The 18,021-nt window shown below is 33.6% G+C and overlaps 1 protein-coding gene and 1 pseudogene across 1 annotated transcript; both read right to left on the reverse strand.

Moving 5' to 3' along the window:
• LOC132299849 (putative disease resistance RPP13-like protein 1) overlaps positions 1 to 18,021 on the reverse strand; it is a 53,949-nt pseudogene that overhangs the window by 23,671 nt on the left and 12,257 nt on the right.
• Positions 1,234 to 6,973, reverse strand: LOC132301234 (putative disease resistance RPP13-like protein 1). Its single transcript, XM_059798506.1, has 2 exons — positions 2,794 to 6,973; positions 1,234 to 2,711 (listed from the first exon to the last, which is right to left on the reverse strand). Exon 1 carries the CDS (start codon positions 6,971 to 6,973, stop codon positions 2,837 to 2,839), a length of 4,137 nt encoding a protein of 1,378 aa, XP_059654489.1. The 3' UTR covers positions 1,234 to 2,711; positions 2,794 to 2,836.

Here is an 18,021-nt window from a genome sequence, read left to right on the forward strand (position 1 = left end):
TTTTTTTTTTAGGGGTACTAGAAAATGAACAATTTATACCACCCATATCACTTCAACCTTTCTATCACTTGAGCACAGATAAACAGATCTACTCTAATCCTGCTAAACTTTTTGCACCTGGATCCTCATCAATTCTCTGATGTAGTGGTGTGCTGAAAACAGTTTTTTTTCTTCGTAAATGGTGTTGAACACATTAATTCTGCTTTTATGAAAAACCCTACAGCATGGCGCTGTAACAGCAGATAGCTACAACCCTTGTACCAGTTGAGTTGAGACCGGAAGCACACAGATCATTGCAAGCCACTTGGTGAGTGAAGGCTGAACGGTGTCGCACACTCGTGCAAAAAAATCATGTTTCTCCACAGAACCAATGTCACAGCCCTTCTTCTGCCCAGTTTGAAATTACTGGTTTTGTGACTATATTTGCGATTTTGTGGGTTGACTCTGTCTCTTTTCTTTGAAGAACTCCCTCTATTTCATTTTGTGAGTCATGGTTTCCGAAACCGATATTTAAAGTGAGACGGAGGTAGTAGTAAGATTGTCCTGTAGACACCACCATGAAACCAAGCATTAAAAACTTTACACTAGCGGATCCCTACCTAGAAGAGGGTCAAATTATACTTTTTCATTACTACTTTGACACCACCATGAAAGCAAGTTCTGTACTGATTACATATTCCCATCAACAAACCACAAAAAAAAAAAAAAGAAGGAAATATTTGATGTAATATCATTATGGAACTATTCCACTTCTGAAGAGTTCAATCAGAAATGTTTTATTTTTCGTTGGTTAGAAACACTGGCACACATTTGTACCTAACAAGAGTAAAACCCTCATCTTCCACTTTCAAAAGTAGAGGAATGTTGCTGGATTACAGACCTTGGCATACAACCAGCAATTTAAGAAGAAGAAAAAAAGAAAGAAAAAAAAAGATAACATTTCACAAAATGAAATTAAGAAGTACAAATTCAATTCAGCCATTACATTACACAACAGCCCAACCAGCAAATGTCTCCCATGCCTAAGGAGTGGGCATCACTTACAGTCTTACAGTACACTACACAACTTGATAGATAATTTCACAATAACTCAATAACCAAATGAAAAATACTGGACAGCCCAGCAATATATATATATATATATAAGTTCCATGATTTTGTGATTCAGCATTAGTTTTCCAACACAGTATCCATTAAAATCCACATGTCCCCTGCCAAAAAAAGAAAAAAATGAAAAAAAAAAAAGGGGCATCCATGGGTTTTGTCAGTCAAGAATGTGAAAATTATAATACCCAGTAACAATAAAATAATTAATAATAAGAATTGAACTCAAAGCACCCCATAGATGTCTGTTACCATATTGTAGTGGCTTTGGCACAATTTTATATTTCACCAAAAATGATTCAAGTAGAAGTCTGCATGTGTTTTGAACATATGCTAGTCAATTTGCCTACCTCATTAATTTTAAATCGGTCCAATTTTTATTTTTATTTATTATTATTATTTTTTTAACAACTGAATTTTAGATGTTGAAGTTTTGAGCAGTATTTATAGATTGAGCATTTAAAAAAATATATATATATATTTTAAGTGTCCAGCTATTAGCAATAAGTGAAATCACTCAATTAAAATCTCACCTTATTTTAAGTAGAACTTATATTTTTATCGATACTCAAATTGTGTTATACAATGATTCAAGTCATACTCGTGGTGAACACATATTACTTTGATGAATAATTGAACCCCAAAAAGACTTTGACATTTTATCAACCACCATCTCCTCTTTTCTAAAATCAAATTATTAATATCATGTTGAGTAACAAGTCAGGAACCAAAACACTTTTTACCGTGTGCAAACTTGAGGATACACTTAAAAGTGTTTGACTCTTTTTATCAGTCCTCAACTATCTAGAGAACTTCCACCAATTTATGCAATGCTGAACAAAAAGAAATCTTGAAAAATCTGAATGGAGTACCTTGCCAAAATCAACCCATAATGACTTTAAGAGAGACCAAAAAAAAAAAAAAAAACACAGATTAGTTGATGAAAGAAATTCAACATACAATAATGAGATTCCCAGCATTTTTGGACATTTAGTTCTTCAGTTTTAAACAACTGAATTTTAAGTACAGTAAATTTTAAGAATTGAATTTTAAATGTTGAAGTTTTGAGCAGTAATTGTAGATTGAGGTTTTTTTTTTTATTTTTTTTATTCTAAGTGTCCAACGATTAGTAATAAGTGAACTTATTTTTTAAGTCCTCCTTTTAAGTAGAACTTATTTTAAGTAGAACTTATTTTTTAAGTCCTCCTGTAGACATAATGTGTACAAGTAGGAATTTGAAGACTGTACTGTGTAACAAATGAAGAACATTGGCTTGAAAGTTGTATTAGATTTAGAACTACCTGAAATTTCATGGTAGAAACAGAATTCTAATCAAACATAACCGTCACCATTTCTTACGCAGGAAAAAGTGTTATATGTCTTAGAAAATAAAAAATGAAGGAAAAAGAGAAGAGGATTTCAATAAAAAATTATAAGAAAACAACTTTGGATAGAAAGCAATTAACAAGGAATAGAGAACATTGAGAGGATCCGTGATTTGGTGGCCTTGTATAGTCACAAAGCTGCCCACAGCAACTTATCCCTGTACCCGTAACATAATAGCACTTCCACCACGTACTAGCATAATGTCACACCACCACTGCAGTCTGCAGTGCAATGAAAGAGAAATTCAATGGATAGAAGAAAGAAACCAGTTTGGTTAAGTTGCAGGGAGTGTAGAACAAGTACCTGATTCGGTTTTTCTGGACGATTACAAACCACTCAATCATTCTCACTCTAAGTTTATTATGTCTCGTCCAAAATCGAGCTGTATGCGGCGGATTCGGGAAATCTTGGACCAATCAAGAACAAGTTCCACCAATGAAGTATATTCGGTTTGTATTAGCAGGAAAGAGAGGGAGTTGGGCAGCCCCTCTTCTGGCAAGGACTGGAGATTACGGCAATTCCAAATGGTTAGGTCTGTAAGAGAGGTGAGGTGTTGAAGGCCCTTGTGGTTCAGTGCTTTCAGATTTGAAAGGTTCCAGATGTAAAGTCTAGTAAGAGTGGGGGGCAACAGCCATTCCTCCGGAAATGACTCCAACTCTTCTTCTTCATTTTCACTTCCGATCCAGAATTCTTCAAGAGATGGGAGTTTTTGCTGCAAATCCCACCTCATCCGGCCCTTCATCAGTTTATTGCAATTAATGATATCAAGTCTCCTTAAGTTGGATGGCAAACCTTCGTCTGGAAATGATTCAACTTCCGGACATTCTTTTATCTGAAAATTATGAAGAGATTGGAGGGTGTGCATTTGATGCGGTAGCCGCTTCAGATTCTTGCAATCCCAGATTGTCAAATCCATGAGATTGGGAATGGCCAATGATCCTCCTCTATCTCCACCACCATGGGGAAAGGATACCATTTTAGGGCAACTCACTATTTCAAGGTTTATCAGATGTTGAAGCATGGTTGGGATCAAGAGCGTTTCCAAATCCATACACGACTTGATGTAGAGAACACGAAGCTTTGGAAAGAAGCCTAACCACAGCGACTTGAGAAGATCACAGCTTTCATTAATACTCAAAACTTCAATGGATGTGGAGTAATTATAATCCTTCATCTCCTCGGACAGGGGAAACTCTAATCTCCTACAGGAGGAGATGTTAAGTGTTTTCAATGTAGCAGTGGGCAAAGACACCTTAGCAAGAGATGAACAATTATAGATGTGCAACTCTTCAAGACGAATATTATTGATTTCCTCTGATGGTACTGTTGCTGCTGCTTGGGAATGTAGAGCGATACAGCTGGAGATGTCAAGTTTTTTCAATGTAGCGATAGGAAAAGACACCTGAAGAAGAGATGAACAATCAGAGATACGCAACTCTTCAAGACAATTGTTGATGATTTCCTCTGATGCTAGGGACTGTAGACCATGACATCTTTTGATCTCCAGCGTCTTAAGCTTCGGCGGCAGCCTCATGTCCGGAAATGACACAAGCCTCCGGCATTCCTCTATCTTCAACCTTTCAAGATTTACTAATCGGCACAACTCCTGTGGCAATTCCTTCAAGTTTGACATCCCTGAAATCTCCAATTCCTGTAGAGAAGACAGGTGTTGCATTTGCTGCGGCAATTCCGTCAAATTTGGAATCTTCAACTCCTGAATGCAAGGAAGTCCTTGCAGTAACAGCCTAACTTGATTGGATTTGGAAATGTTAAGCTTTGTTAGGATTGGGGAGCGGATAGATAATTCACTGGTCAACTTAGGACAATTGTCTATAGAAAACTCTATAAGCCTAGAGAACTCTTCAATCCCTGATGCATCCCATTCCTCCCACTCTGCCATTTTATGAAACCTTAGTGTCTCCAAAGATTTAAACGGTTTGATTGAAGAAGAAGCATTCCCATACAGCTCCCCACCGACCTTCCTTATTGCATTCATGCTTTCAATTGTTAAATATTTTAGAGAGGGTAACTGCCCAATTGACGGCAAAGAAGAGCAATTTTTACAGCCTATAAGATCCAAGGACACCATGTCACGTAACAAATCACCTTTCTCTAACCAATTCGAAAATCTTGTGCCCCCATAGTTAATGATACGGAGATGCTTCACTCCCGCATGAGGTTGTAGGTTGTCAAGTACAACTCTTTCATTTTGTAAATTGTCGGTATCGCTGCCCCATTTCAGCTCCAACCCTTCAAGATGCTCCTTTCCTTTCAGATTAGCCTTTGACGCCTCCGGACCACTGGTTACATTTTGAAGCTCTGAAATGCAGAGTTGCCCCCGAAGTTGACTGAGTTCCTTCAACCCACTAATTCTTGACCCACCATCCTTGCCAACTACAAAATCTGTTAGACGTTGGAGATCTTTCAGTTTGCTCATTTGCATTGGCATCTCAGCAAATCTAGTTTTTCGGATATCAAGATAGCGCAACTTTACTAGTTTTCCCATGTTGACAGGCAACTCAATAAGATGCTCACAAAATGACAAATCTAATGTCTGTAAGTTGCACAACGTTGTTACTGTATTAGGTAATCGTTTGAGTCGAGTCCGAGAGAGATCCAAATAGCGTAAATGTATCAAATTTTCAATCGATTGAGGCAGTTCATGAATCTCATATCTTGACAAAGATAACACCCTTAAGTATCTCAAAGTTGGTAACATATCATGTAGGACCTTCCTGCCCAAGAAAAAAGACCATCCTTCACTTCGAAATGATATGAAACTCCGTAAACAATTAACCTTGTTAATAACCTTGAATTTCTCAAATGCATCATATTCGCACTGAAGATATGAGAAATGGCGAACTTTTTCACATATATTATGAAGTGGTTTGTCATCATCCAACCTAACACAGAACTTCCCAGATATATCTTGAGCTAAATCATTGAGTAGGTCATGCATTACAAAATAGGAAGGACTGTCACTTAATCTCTGAAAGAATGACCTTGATAGTAGTTCATGAAAGTAGTCATTACCTTCTTCTTCCACTGAATTTTTGCTTTTGGGCTGCTGCGGCACAAGATCTTCGGCTATCCATAACCGGACTAATTTCTCCTTCTCAAATTCGTAATCTTTAGGAAATTTCGAACAATATGCAAAGCATCGCTTTAAATATGAAGGAAGATACTGATAGCTCAATCTTAGAGCTGGAATAACGTTTTTCTCCTTCAAACCCCATATCTTGCTTTCCAGTATTTTTTTCCAGTGCTCAATATCCTGTTTGGGCCCCAAGAGACCCCCAAGTGATTTTACAGCTAAAGGCAGGCCTCCACACTTCTTCACAATTTCTCTTCCAATTTTCTCTAGCTCTGAATTAGGCATATGACCTCCATTCACAAATGCATGACTTGCAAATAATGACCAAGAATCGTCAACCAACAGTGGCTCCAAGTGATGACTAGAAATGGCGCCCATTACTGATGCAACCTTGTCACTGCGTGTTGTTACGATAATCCTACTTCCCTGTGCTCCACCAATGAAAGGTTTTCTTAAGCCGTCCCAGGCAATATAATCATCGTTCCAAACATCGTCTAAAACAATAAGAAATTTTTTCCCAGCGACGCTCTCTTTCAACTTGATTTGAAGCTTGTCAATGTTGTCGATGTTATTGTTTGTATCGGTGACATCGTCCAAAATTTTCTTTGTTATCCTGCAACTATCAAATGAATCGGAAACGCAAACCCATGCTTTCAAATGAAATTTCTCATGTACTTCAGTATCATTGTATATATGTTGAGCAAGGGTTGTCTTTCCCAAGCCACCCATTCCAACAATGGAGATCACAGGAATCTGATTCCCAGTTGCATTATTGTCGGACAACGTCAACAATTTCATTATCTTCTTTTTGTCATCTTCCCTCCCATAAATCTGAGAGTACTCATTTACTATGGAAGTTTCATCTCTGTTGTTTTGTGTGGAGGAAGTTCCTTGTCTTCTAACACTCTCCAAAGGAAGAGAATTTTTTTGGTTGATGAACTCGTCCAATTTATTGATGACCTCTTTCATCATGGACTCTATTTCATTATCAGAATGATAAGCAGGAGTCGAGACAAAACAATTAATTGGTAACAGAAATTGCTTCATTAGATGGAGAAATCGACCAACCACACTTGCGCTGCTTTGATCATGAGCTTCCAACTTATGCCTCAAGGCCTTGGTAGCTATCTCGTCCAGTAAGTCGTCAGTTTGGTAGACAACATGTTGGAGCTCGTCCAGCCAAGCTTTCACTGCCGGGTTGGTAATCTGCTTGTCCTCGGCATCACCCAACACTACTTGAAGGGCCAGTAACTTTGTCTTCATATTGCTTCTGAGTCCATCATCAAATTTTTGTTTGGAAAAGAAGCTTTTGAACTCCGGAGAAACCAGACGATCAAGCAGCACGTCAAAGGAAGCCGAGAGAAGTGCTCCAACCACCATTTCAGCCATTTTCTTGTTCTTTAAGTTGCTGAGTAAAGAGTAAATTGAAACCTAAAAAAAATTATGGCAAAAATTAAATCACTAGAATCATATTTGAGTAAAAGAAATAATTTTTTTATTTAAAAATAAGTTAATCAATAACCGTAAATTACACGAAATCTATTCTATCAAATTTAACAATAAAATAAAAAAATTTAAAAATAACTACGAAGGTAAAATTAATAGAATCATATTCAAATAGAATAGAAGAAAGAATTAAGGATTCTTTTAAATAAAAAACTTGAAAAATAACATAAAAATTAAATCAATAAAATTATATTAGAATATAATAAAAGAAATAATTTTTTTTTTAAAAAAACTTAATCAAAAACTCTAAATTAGACTAAACATATTCCATCAAAATTCACAAGCAAATAAAAATAAAAAATAAGTAAAATCAATAGATCGTACTCAGATATAATTAAAAATTCTTCTAAATCAAAATATTAAAAAACTAAAAAAAAAAAAAACTCAATAGTCAATAGTCAGTATCAAAGAACAAAGAATTGAAAATTCTTTAAAATCAACACTCTAAAATAACAGCAAAAGTAAAATTAGTATAATTATACTCAAATATAATTAAAAAAAAAAAAAGAAGAAGAAGAATTTTATATATAAAAAAAAAAAAAAAAAAAACTTATTTAATCGATAAAGCAATTTTTGTATAATTTTTTTTTTTAAAAAAAACTTATTTAATAATTTTGTATAGCATTTTCCAGTTAACATTGGACAAAGTAAAGCTACTTTGGATTACGGGTGCCCTCACGATAGCATCATGAAAGAAATTGCTCCAATAAGTTAATATGGTTGCTGCAATAACATGGGACAATGTACCTTCCAAATATATTTATCTACAATATTAAGTTTATTATTAAAAGTACAAAAATTGTTTTCAGTGTTTCAGTATATTAATTTATTTAATAATATAGTACTGAAAATACTAATAATAATAATAATAGTATAGTAATAGAAAATATTTGAAATTCAATAAAAGGAAACCAGAATAAAAAATATATATATTGAAATTCGATAAATGAAAATCTAATTAGAGAACAAAATTTATAATATTAAAAAATATATTTAATAATAGAGTAGTAGAAAATCTAATTAGTGAAGGAAATATATACAATTAAAAAACTAAAAATACAAAAATTCAATAAAAAGAAATATAATTGGATAAAGAAATATATAATATTAAAAAACTTATTTGTTAAATAGAATAAAAGGAATTATAATTAGAGGAGGGAAAAGAATATTGAAATTCAATTTTTTTGTTTCTCTCATAAAGTCTCTCACTCTTTGGTATAAATATATAAGTGATTATAATTGAAATCAAATAATGTTACATTTTTCATGGTAACATTTAAAGAGTTTAATTTTCAAAAATAAATAAATAAATAAAAATAACATGTAATTTTTTTTTCAATACACACATATTTATATATATAATAAACAGCATAGAAAAATTCAAACTTTAAATAATTTAGTAAAAAACTTCTTATATTCTTCTTTTCTGTATCTTTTTTTATTTCAATTTATGCAATTCTCTCTATTGTCTCACACCCTTGCAACTCCATCTCTCTCTCTCTTACTTTATGTACTTCTTCTTTTTTTGGTTTCTCACAAAGTCTCTCACTCTTTCGTAGAGATTTATCTCAAAAAAAAAAAAAAAAAAATTTGATGATACGCAACAATATTTGATGATAAGATTGTACCCTAACCGAAACATAATTTTTCGCTTTGCATTGAAGAAACGTATGAATTAATTGAAATATATATATATATGATGCAGATTACATAATATAAACAAGTAATATGCATTACTTAAGTAGAGATTCCGAAATCTCTGTTTGTTTTGAGGGTTATATGACAATCAACAAATAAAGTTGTGTCTTCAAAACAATAATTGAATAATTAGTATAAGTTCCAACAAGGGAGAGTAGGAGATACCACATATGAAATGAAAGATATAATAAATTCACAATTCAAATCTTTATATACTGTCAAATCGTAGCCAACTAATGGCGGAAACCCAATAGTATTAATTTTGACACATGAGTAAGGTTTGAGGTAGAAGAATAGTTCAGTGTCGGTCAAGTGCAGAAAATACTCTTAAATTATATTTAAGTGCATATCACACCATTCACATACAAAAATCATCCCTAGAGTTTTAATTTGGTGCAAATACGTCCCTCTAATAAATTTAAACCCTAAGTTGACTAAATTACCATTACTAAATTATTTTATAAAATATATAAAAATAAATAATTTTGTAAAATGACCGAAAATGACATTATTGGAGGATGTCCCTCTCGTGCAAAAAAACACCCCTAAAGTTTCAATCTGGTGCAAATAGGTCCCTCTAACAAATTTAAACTCTAAGTTGACTAAATTACCATTTCTGAACCATTTTATAAAATATATAAAAATAAATAATTTTATAAAATAACCGAAAATGACATTATTGGAGAAACCTGGCAATGGACAAGTAAAGGTAAAAACATAAAATAAAAATAAAAGTCTAAAAGAAAAGTAAAGATAAAAATAAAAAACTACAAACTAATAAAAATAAAATTTTTCCAAACTCCGAAAACAAGGGCACACTGATATTGGAAATTTTTTTTTTTTTTTTTGGTTTAACAGTGTTGGTACGAAAAAAAATAAAATAAAGAAAAAAAATTAGTTGAAAAGAGTAAATTGGAATCTCAAAAAATTCAAAACCTTGCTCTACAAATTCTCAAAGTTTTTTTTTTAAAAAATGTTTAGAGATATATATATATATAAAATGTTTCAAAAAGAAAATATAAGGTAATGTGTAGTGTGCACATAACACCTATATAGTATGAAATTAATAGCATATATATCCCCTTGGGCATTTTCGGAAGAGTAAAAGGGAAAAACATGTATTACAGCACTAATTTATATCAGATGGGATATTTTTGCACAATATGAAAAGATTAGGGGTGTTTTTTTGCACATTTTTTTAAATATGGGTAAAAGTGTTGGGCGGAATATAGTTTAGGAGTGTTTTTTACACTTGTCCAAAAATAAATGATCAAGGAAATTTTGAAAAATAACGTAACTTCTGATAATAGGTCACACTCAATAGGAGTTTTGGGGAAAATAAAATGTTGGATTCTCATTCCAATAGAACAAATAAACTATTACTTTAATGAATGATCAGTAATTGATTTTTGATTGTCTTAATTAATTAGTAAATGGTACTTCAAATTACAGCTCATCTTGTTTTTGGTTTTAATATTTTGGTAACGTTTTGGTTTAATAAAATAAAAAAAATTACAAAATGTTGTACCTGGCAATTAATGCAGGGTCCGGTTCTCCCTTCTCAGTCCACACTTATTATAAATACTGCAACACAAGCCAATAGAGACAGAGAGAGAGCAACTGTAAAAAGCCTGGAGAGAGAGAGAAAGTTGACTGTGATATTATTGCTAAGGGCAAGCCTCAGCAGTGAAAAGCGTCTTCAATGTTTCCATATTTTGATTAAGGAGGAAGAAGTAAAGCTTAGTGGTAAATTTTTTTTCTTGGAATTTTAAATTTTTGGGACAATAAAATAGATAAAAGTAAATCAAATTTTCTGGTAACAAATCAGAGATTGAAAAGGTTGTCTCATTCGAATAATTCAAATAAAAATAATTTACTAAAAAAAACTAAAATTTACCTGAAAACAAAAACAAATAAATATAGTAAAAAAGAAGAAGAAAAAAATAATATAAACACAAAATAGGGACATGAAAGGGTAAATGTATTGAACTTAAGTACACACTTAGAAGGGGGGAAAACTTAATCATAAATGCTTCAAATTTTGTTTTGTGATTAAATTGTGATGCTGTTACAGCTTATTACAATTGTTCGTTTTTTGAGAATGAATAGATTATATTACGTAACTGCATGCCTTTTAGTATCAGAAAAAAAAACTCTTTCAATCTTTAATTTTCTGGTCAAGTAAATTGCAAAAACTTCACAAATATGAATATATTCTTAAATATATTGACTAAATATACTAAAATATGAAAAAATAATATATAATAAAATTCTAAATAATATTATCTAAAATTTAGTTTCAACTTGGGAGTGCATTTAAAAAAATAAATAAATAAGCTACTACTTTGGATTATATTCCTCATAGGCTCCCCCTAGATGCTTCTCGATCAGGAATCATTTTGAAGGGTATAGCTTTTTTTATTGACTTGTGGTGGAACCCAATATGAGGAAAAAAAAAAAAAAAAAAAAAAAGAAGGAAAGTTTTATTAAATTATTATTTTTATTTACATCTTTATCAAAAATGATAGATATTGAGTGTAAAAAAGCAAAGGACCCATGCTGTCACACTAAAGCAAGAGCCAACCGTAATTTATTCGCTACTGTGTGAAAGAGACACGCACTCAAAGAGGTATGTCACATATATACACATTACACATGGGATATTAATAATAATAGGTGACGTTCCAGCACAACAGTGAATTTAGATTTGATTACACAAGTTACACATATTTTGTCGTCTTCTAGATTTAATAAATGTGCTTTTTTTTTTTTTTTCTCCACTTATATAAAAGAATATTTAATTTTTAACATGATACAAAAAGGACATACCCTTATTTAATTACTGAAAACTTCTAATTTTTCAAATACAACATTTATTTAATTTTCTGGATCACATAGAAACTAAGTGTAACATTCTGTCGCATTAATATATTTATTATCAACCAGTCTTTCAATGCGGTAAATTAGAGCAAATGCAAAATTTGTGTTATACTAAATAATCAATCTCCAATTAGTAAAACATTTCTATTAGAATTTCCAAATTTAAAAAAAAAAAAAAAATTTAAATTAATCAAAAAATTGGCACATCATCTTTCTTGTGTAAGTCCAAAATTCATGAATGATAAACGCAAAAAAAAAAAAGATAAAAGAGAGAGACAAAAAACATGCAGAAAAATCCTTGGAAAGAGAAGTATTTGATTTTTTATTACATTAATTAGTAAAAAATAAGTAAAATTACGTATTATATTGAACTCGCAAATTGAATTTGGTGGGATATATAACAGCTCAAGTTTCTAGTTTTAATAATTTGTTTACTTTTTTGGAAAACTAAATGAGAGACGATTGTAAGAGAAACAAAAAAAATTGCATAAAGTGAGAGAGAGATGGAGTTGCAAGGGTGTGAGACAATAGAGAGAATTGCTTAAATTGAAACAAAAAAAGATTATATATATAAAAAAAAAGAATATAAGAAGTTTTTTTACTAAATTCTTTAAAGTTTGAATTTTGCAATGCGGTTTATTTTATATCTAAGTATGTGTGTATTGAAAATTTTGTTCCATACATAGGACATAGGAAACGTATTTTTAAATGTTATTTTTAGATTTTTTTTAATTTTTTATTTAGAAATCAAACTCTATAAATGTTACCATGAAAAATACAACATTATTTAATTTAAATTATAATCACTTATTGAACATGGAAATAAGTATATATATTATATTAGACTTATTGGAGCATCACTACTCATGTCATATATATATATATATATATATATATATATATTACTATATGTGCACTATGGACCTAAATTTGAGTTCATTTCAAATTCAAGGGCTTAGGCGATCGCCTTAATACCACAGGATTGACCCCTGCATGTGGGGGAGTGTATTAGACTTATACTTAATCCAATGCTAATTAAGCAATGTGATACACATATTAGACTTTTTTTTCTTTATTTATTTATTTAAATTAGAAGTAACTTTTTTTTTTTTTTGGAAATTGAAGCAAAAAATTAGAAGTAACTTTTGTCATAAGAAGTTGTTGACTGAGTACCGGCCCCTCAAGTGTCGGGTAAATTGATCATTAAAAAGACACCATTTATAAGGGAGTGATTAAGTAAACTAAATTATAAATTTAAAGAATAAATATTCTCAATTGCTAGATGAATATTTGCAGCTGCTAACATTAGTATCTTTACTTATATATAATGGTCAAAATTATCATTAATTTATTTGCTCATAATTTTGATTAAAAAACCATAGAAATTTATCATTGCTAATTATAATTTATTTCAAAAAATATCAGTGGCGGGTGGGTTTAGCTTTCTCAGGGGAGAGGGGTGTAATACCCCGTATTTTATTAAAGAATTTAGTTTATTTAATTAATTAATGTGTAGATTTCTTTACCATTCTTATATTGAGTTCATTTAATGGTGCATGTATTATTATTAATAATTTTATTTGTTGATTATGTTTAATTAAGCATTATTAGTTAATCAAAGTATTATATTTGTGTTATATAGTATTATGATGATACAATGTATTTTTATGTAATAATAATAATATTTATAATAATAATAATAATAGTTTAATAATAATAATAATAATAATAATAATAATAATATAATAATAATAATATTTATAATAATAATAATAGTATTAAATCGTCATGATGAAATTAGAGATTAGGATAGGATTTCATTAATGTTTATGGGTAAGACTTAAAGCCATATAGGTGGGAATGTTGAAAGTTAATGAAAATTTAGATATTTGTATTATATATATTATATAAGTTGTATATATATATTAGTTAGCCAACTTACCCTTAAGGCAACTCACTTAAGTTAGAAAGCTTAAAAATTACAGAGAGCTATTTTATAAGAGTGAAAGGAAAAAAGAGAGAGCAAGAAGCTTGGACCGGTGTAGGCGATTTTACCCGACGACGCACAACCGGCGGATTTATTTTAAATCCATAAGGCAAGTTGTTATCTACTTTTCCCCTTTGAATCCATAAATTATTCATTTAATTTATTTCGGGTTTTTAGAGACTAGAAACCATGCTAGGAATTTCAATAAATTAATTTTTAGTTTATTAAAATAATGAGATTTTAATTATTAAAGAGGTTAGATATTTATTTATTAGCCTATGTAATTAAAATATAGCTGAAAATAATTAAATAAGGCTTTAGGGATTTTTCTAGAATTTTCTAGATTTTTCCAGGGCTTTTCTGCAATTTCCGGCGAGCCTCCGACAAGGTTTCCGGCCACCGGCAGTGAAGAAGATGACCGGAGTGATCCGGTGTGATGTGGCGCATTGTAGGTTAGTGCGCGCGTGCATCCTGGCCATTGGTAGAGTCTGATTGATCCGGTGCATCGCAGTCCATGTTACTGCAGTACACCCGGATCAAGAACCGTTGGATTAGGTAGATTCATCTAGTGTAGCGCGCCCATAGCAAGACCATGCAACCAACGAATCGGCAAGTGCCGCGTCATCAGGATGCATTACTGCGCGCATGGCAGCGCGTGCGCGCGCGTGACTGATTCCAGACGCGCGTGGGGGCGCGTGCAAGCGCGTGCGCGTGTGAGAATAGTGGAGGCGCGTGTGGGAAGCTCTGGGAGGCGCGTGGGGGCGCGTGAGGGACCCCTACAGCTACTGGAAAAGTCCAGAATACCCCTAGGGACTGTTTTGTAATTTCTAGAACCTTAAACTTGCATTTTTGGGCCTATGGTTGGTACTTACGGGTTTAACGGGACATTAAATTATTATTTTATTACCCGTTAGTTATTATTATGTCCGATTATTATTTTTAAATAATAATTGTATCGTTTTCAATACAGATCACCATTCAACGGATGTAGTTAATTTAATGACATTGTTAATTATTAATTGTGTTATTATTTTATTAAACGGTATTAATCATTAATGTTAAAATTAAATTACATGGTTTTAATTCAAATAAATTGTCCGTTATACATTGCAGGATTATTTATGTTGTTAATGATATACAACTCATTATTATTATGCTGTGTGCATTTCCGGAAAATAAATGGACTGTTTAAATTATGTCGCATTTATATTATATGGATGTGTTGCCATATAAAACCATGTGAGCTGACTCATTTATACCTTATGCATTCGTTACGATAGACAGATGTGTGGCTATCGGGGTATGTGGTTTAATATTATTGGCATGTGTTGCCTAATTGACATATTCGGTATATTTATTAATATTGTTGGTATGTGTTGCCTAATTGATATGCTCAGTATATTCATTAGTATATTGAGAGGTGTTATCACTGTGTAGTTCGTTATAGTCTGTGTTGTCAGTATCGTGCACCATGTATAATAGCTGATTTTCCGGGTAGGGAAAGGCGACACTTAACCACCTAGTGTGAGTCTAAGTGATCACCGCCTATTCTGGTTGAGGTCATGTTATACATTGGCTAGTTCCATTAGGATGTATACAGATATAGTACTCATCCGGATATAAATGATTAATTTATTTGATTCTCTGATTTAAGTCATAGTAGAGAGGACTTGCTCGTGGGGTTGACCCATCATTGTTGTTATTTCAGGATACGGTCAGTACCCGTTCCAAGGTTGAGGTTAGCAGTGAGGGACCACCATCCGAACTCATCTACTCTTACGATCCAGTTCAGGGTAGAAGTTTTATGCATTACTTCAGTTTCCGTTATTATTTACTTTTGACGTTGAACTCTTCGGTTTATATTTAGGGATCCTTGACATAGGATTTCCAAGTTGTAATGGAGTACTGTATTAAATAAAGGATGGATGGATGTTGTATTATTTAGTGTTCCTTTCCTGTCTAAATTCTTTTATTACCATCATTTTGTATTCCATGCTTGTATATTGCCAATTGTTTTGATATCCCTCGTTTTTCGTGTATAAGCCTGATCAACTTATGCGTGGAAAATGTGGGGGTGTTACAAGGGGTCAGTGAACTTCCTTAGTGGAAATATATAGTTCAAGATTTATAGAGTTAGTTGAATCCCAGCACGATGTTGAGAGAAAAAACTTAATAACCATTTAGTGTTAATTTAAATACATAAGATAGTTAATAATATATAAAATATTTGCGTTCTCATTCAAAATTGGCAAAGAAAATAAAAAGATAAACAAGATGTAAAAGATAAACAAATAAACTATGGCTAATACCTTAATATCGTTTAGTTTTATTTTGCACATATGAGGATGCGGCAAGTGGCATGGGCCGGATATAGTTCGCGGGAACGAGATCGGGTCGAATGATTGAAGTAAGATCCATGCCAAAGCGCCTAGGAATGGGCCGAACCTGGGGGATCCACCGAGGAAGGTCAAGCCCATTGGAAGACCAAGCCCAGAAGGAAGAGAGCTTTCGAATATATGCCCAATGTAATTGGTTAACTGCAATAAGGGTGATGGCCTATAAATAGACCATTACAGGTGGAAAGTGGAAAAAAGAAGGCTAGAGAGAGAGAGAGAAAAGAAACGAAATCTTGTATCTTCAATTGGCGCCGTCTGTGGGAATCGAGGACGAAGATCAATTCAAACCCGATCAGTACTATATTAGTTCAATCGAGTTTGTGAATACGAAGTGTGATTTCTGGAAGTTGAATCCAGATCAGTGAGATTGTAGTTTGTTCCGAGAGAATTCTTGCTTATTGTGGATTCTGAGGCATTTGCTTTGGAATGACGCAATTGTGATTTGCTCAGTTTCAGTCAGATCCGACGAGTTTGAAGCTAGAAAAGTTCAGATCTAGCAAACAGTGATCACGATTCGATGAAGTTAAGCCCAGATCTAGCGAAGTTTGCATCGGTAATGATTAGATCTGTTTCGAAGTTCGTAATTCATGCCTTTGCTTCGATCCGGAATCATGATAGGGGGTGACAACTCTAATACGGTTGAGAACGTCCAGCAAGTGAAACTTGATGAGTTGATGAACATGATCAAAGCTCTCCGGAGAGAAAATGTGGATCTAAAGAATGAAATGCAGCGTCAAGAAGCTCCAGTAATTCCACGACCACTCCCGGTAGGAGAAAAAGGCGCACGTACCGATGCAGCACATCACGGTGAGGAGGCTGGAAACAATCTAGTAGATCCTCACCGCGAGGAAATCCGGCGGGACGGTTTGCCGCCAAATCTTCGTCGTATTATTGATCATGAAGGATCGACTCACATGAATCCACGACGTGAGCAGATCAGGCGAAACGAAGCAATGACTTTTGATCCACATCAAGAAACGCTCAGCCGAGGTGAAGCAACAGAGGTGATTCATCAGAAAGCTATGCCTCCATGGCGCAAAGACTTCGTTGAGGATAGATCATTCGATCCGACCTATCGGCCTTCCATACCGACGTGTGACTATCACAGCTCGGAGAGGAGATCAGTAGACCAGAGAGTAGCCGCGGGGTTCCAGAGGGAAAATGAAGCACTCCGTTCAGCAGCTCGAACGGTTGATTCACCGTTCACCGATGAGATTCTGAATGCTCCGAGTCCGAGGAAATTTTCCATGCCCGTTTTCATTCTGTTCGACGGAACGACTGATCCGATCGATCATGTGTATCACATCCAGCTGAAAATGGCTCTAAACACTGAGAATGACTCTTTGATGTGCAAGTGCTTTCCTACGAGTCTGGCTGGACCAACTCTGAATTGGTTCAAGAACCTGCCGAGGGGTTCAGTAGATAGTTTCCGAAGCCTGTGTGATCGGTTCATAAGCCAATATTATGGAAACAAGCGTCCAGCGAAAGATATTTCGAGCTTATTCACAATGAAGCAACACGCTGAAGAGCGTCTCCAGGCTTTCCTAACCAGGTTTAACCTTACCAAGAGCATGGTTATTGAATGTCACCCTTCAACGGCAGTTCAAGCATTCATACTGGCCATGAATCGTGGCACCCCGTTCTACACAAGCTTGGTGGTCAACATACCGAGGACTATGGATGAACTTAACAAAAGAACCGATGGATTTGTGCGCTTGGAAGAAGAAGAGGCGGCAAACGCTCGGAAGACATCCGTTATATCCACGGAAGAAAAGACCAAAGCAAAGATCAGGCAAAAATAGGTTCAACCACAACGCTCCTCGTGGAAATCCGAGAAGAGGCCCAGAGATGAAGAGCTGATTACTCTATTGAAAGTTACCCTAGCGAGACTATACCAAGAAAATAAAGATAAGTTCCGACCTCCTTTACCAATCAGACAACCTCTCGAACAGAGGGATTAGTCTAAGCAC

This window comes from Cornus florida, unplaced genomic scaffold (assembly GCF_030987335.1).
Source record: "Cornus florida cultivar Cherokee Brave unplaced genomic scaffold, ASM3098733v1 CherokeeBrave_3.0.0_Hap2_Chr03, whole genome shotgun sequence".
NCBI lineage: Eukaryota > Viridiplantae > Streptophyta > Magnoliopsida > Cornales > Cornaceae > Cornus > Cornus florida.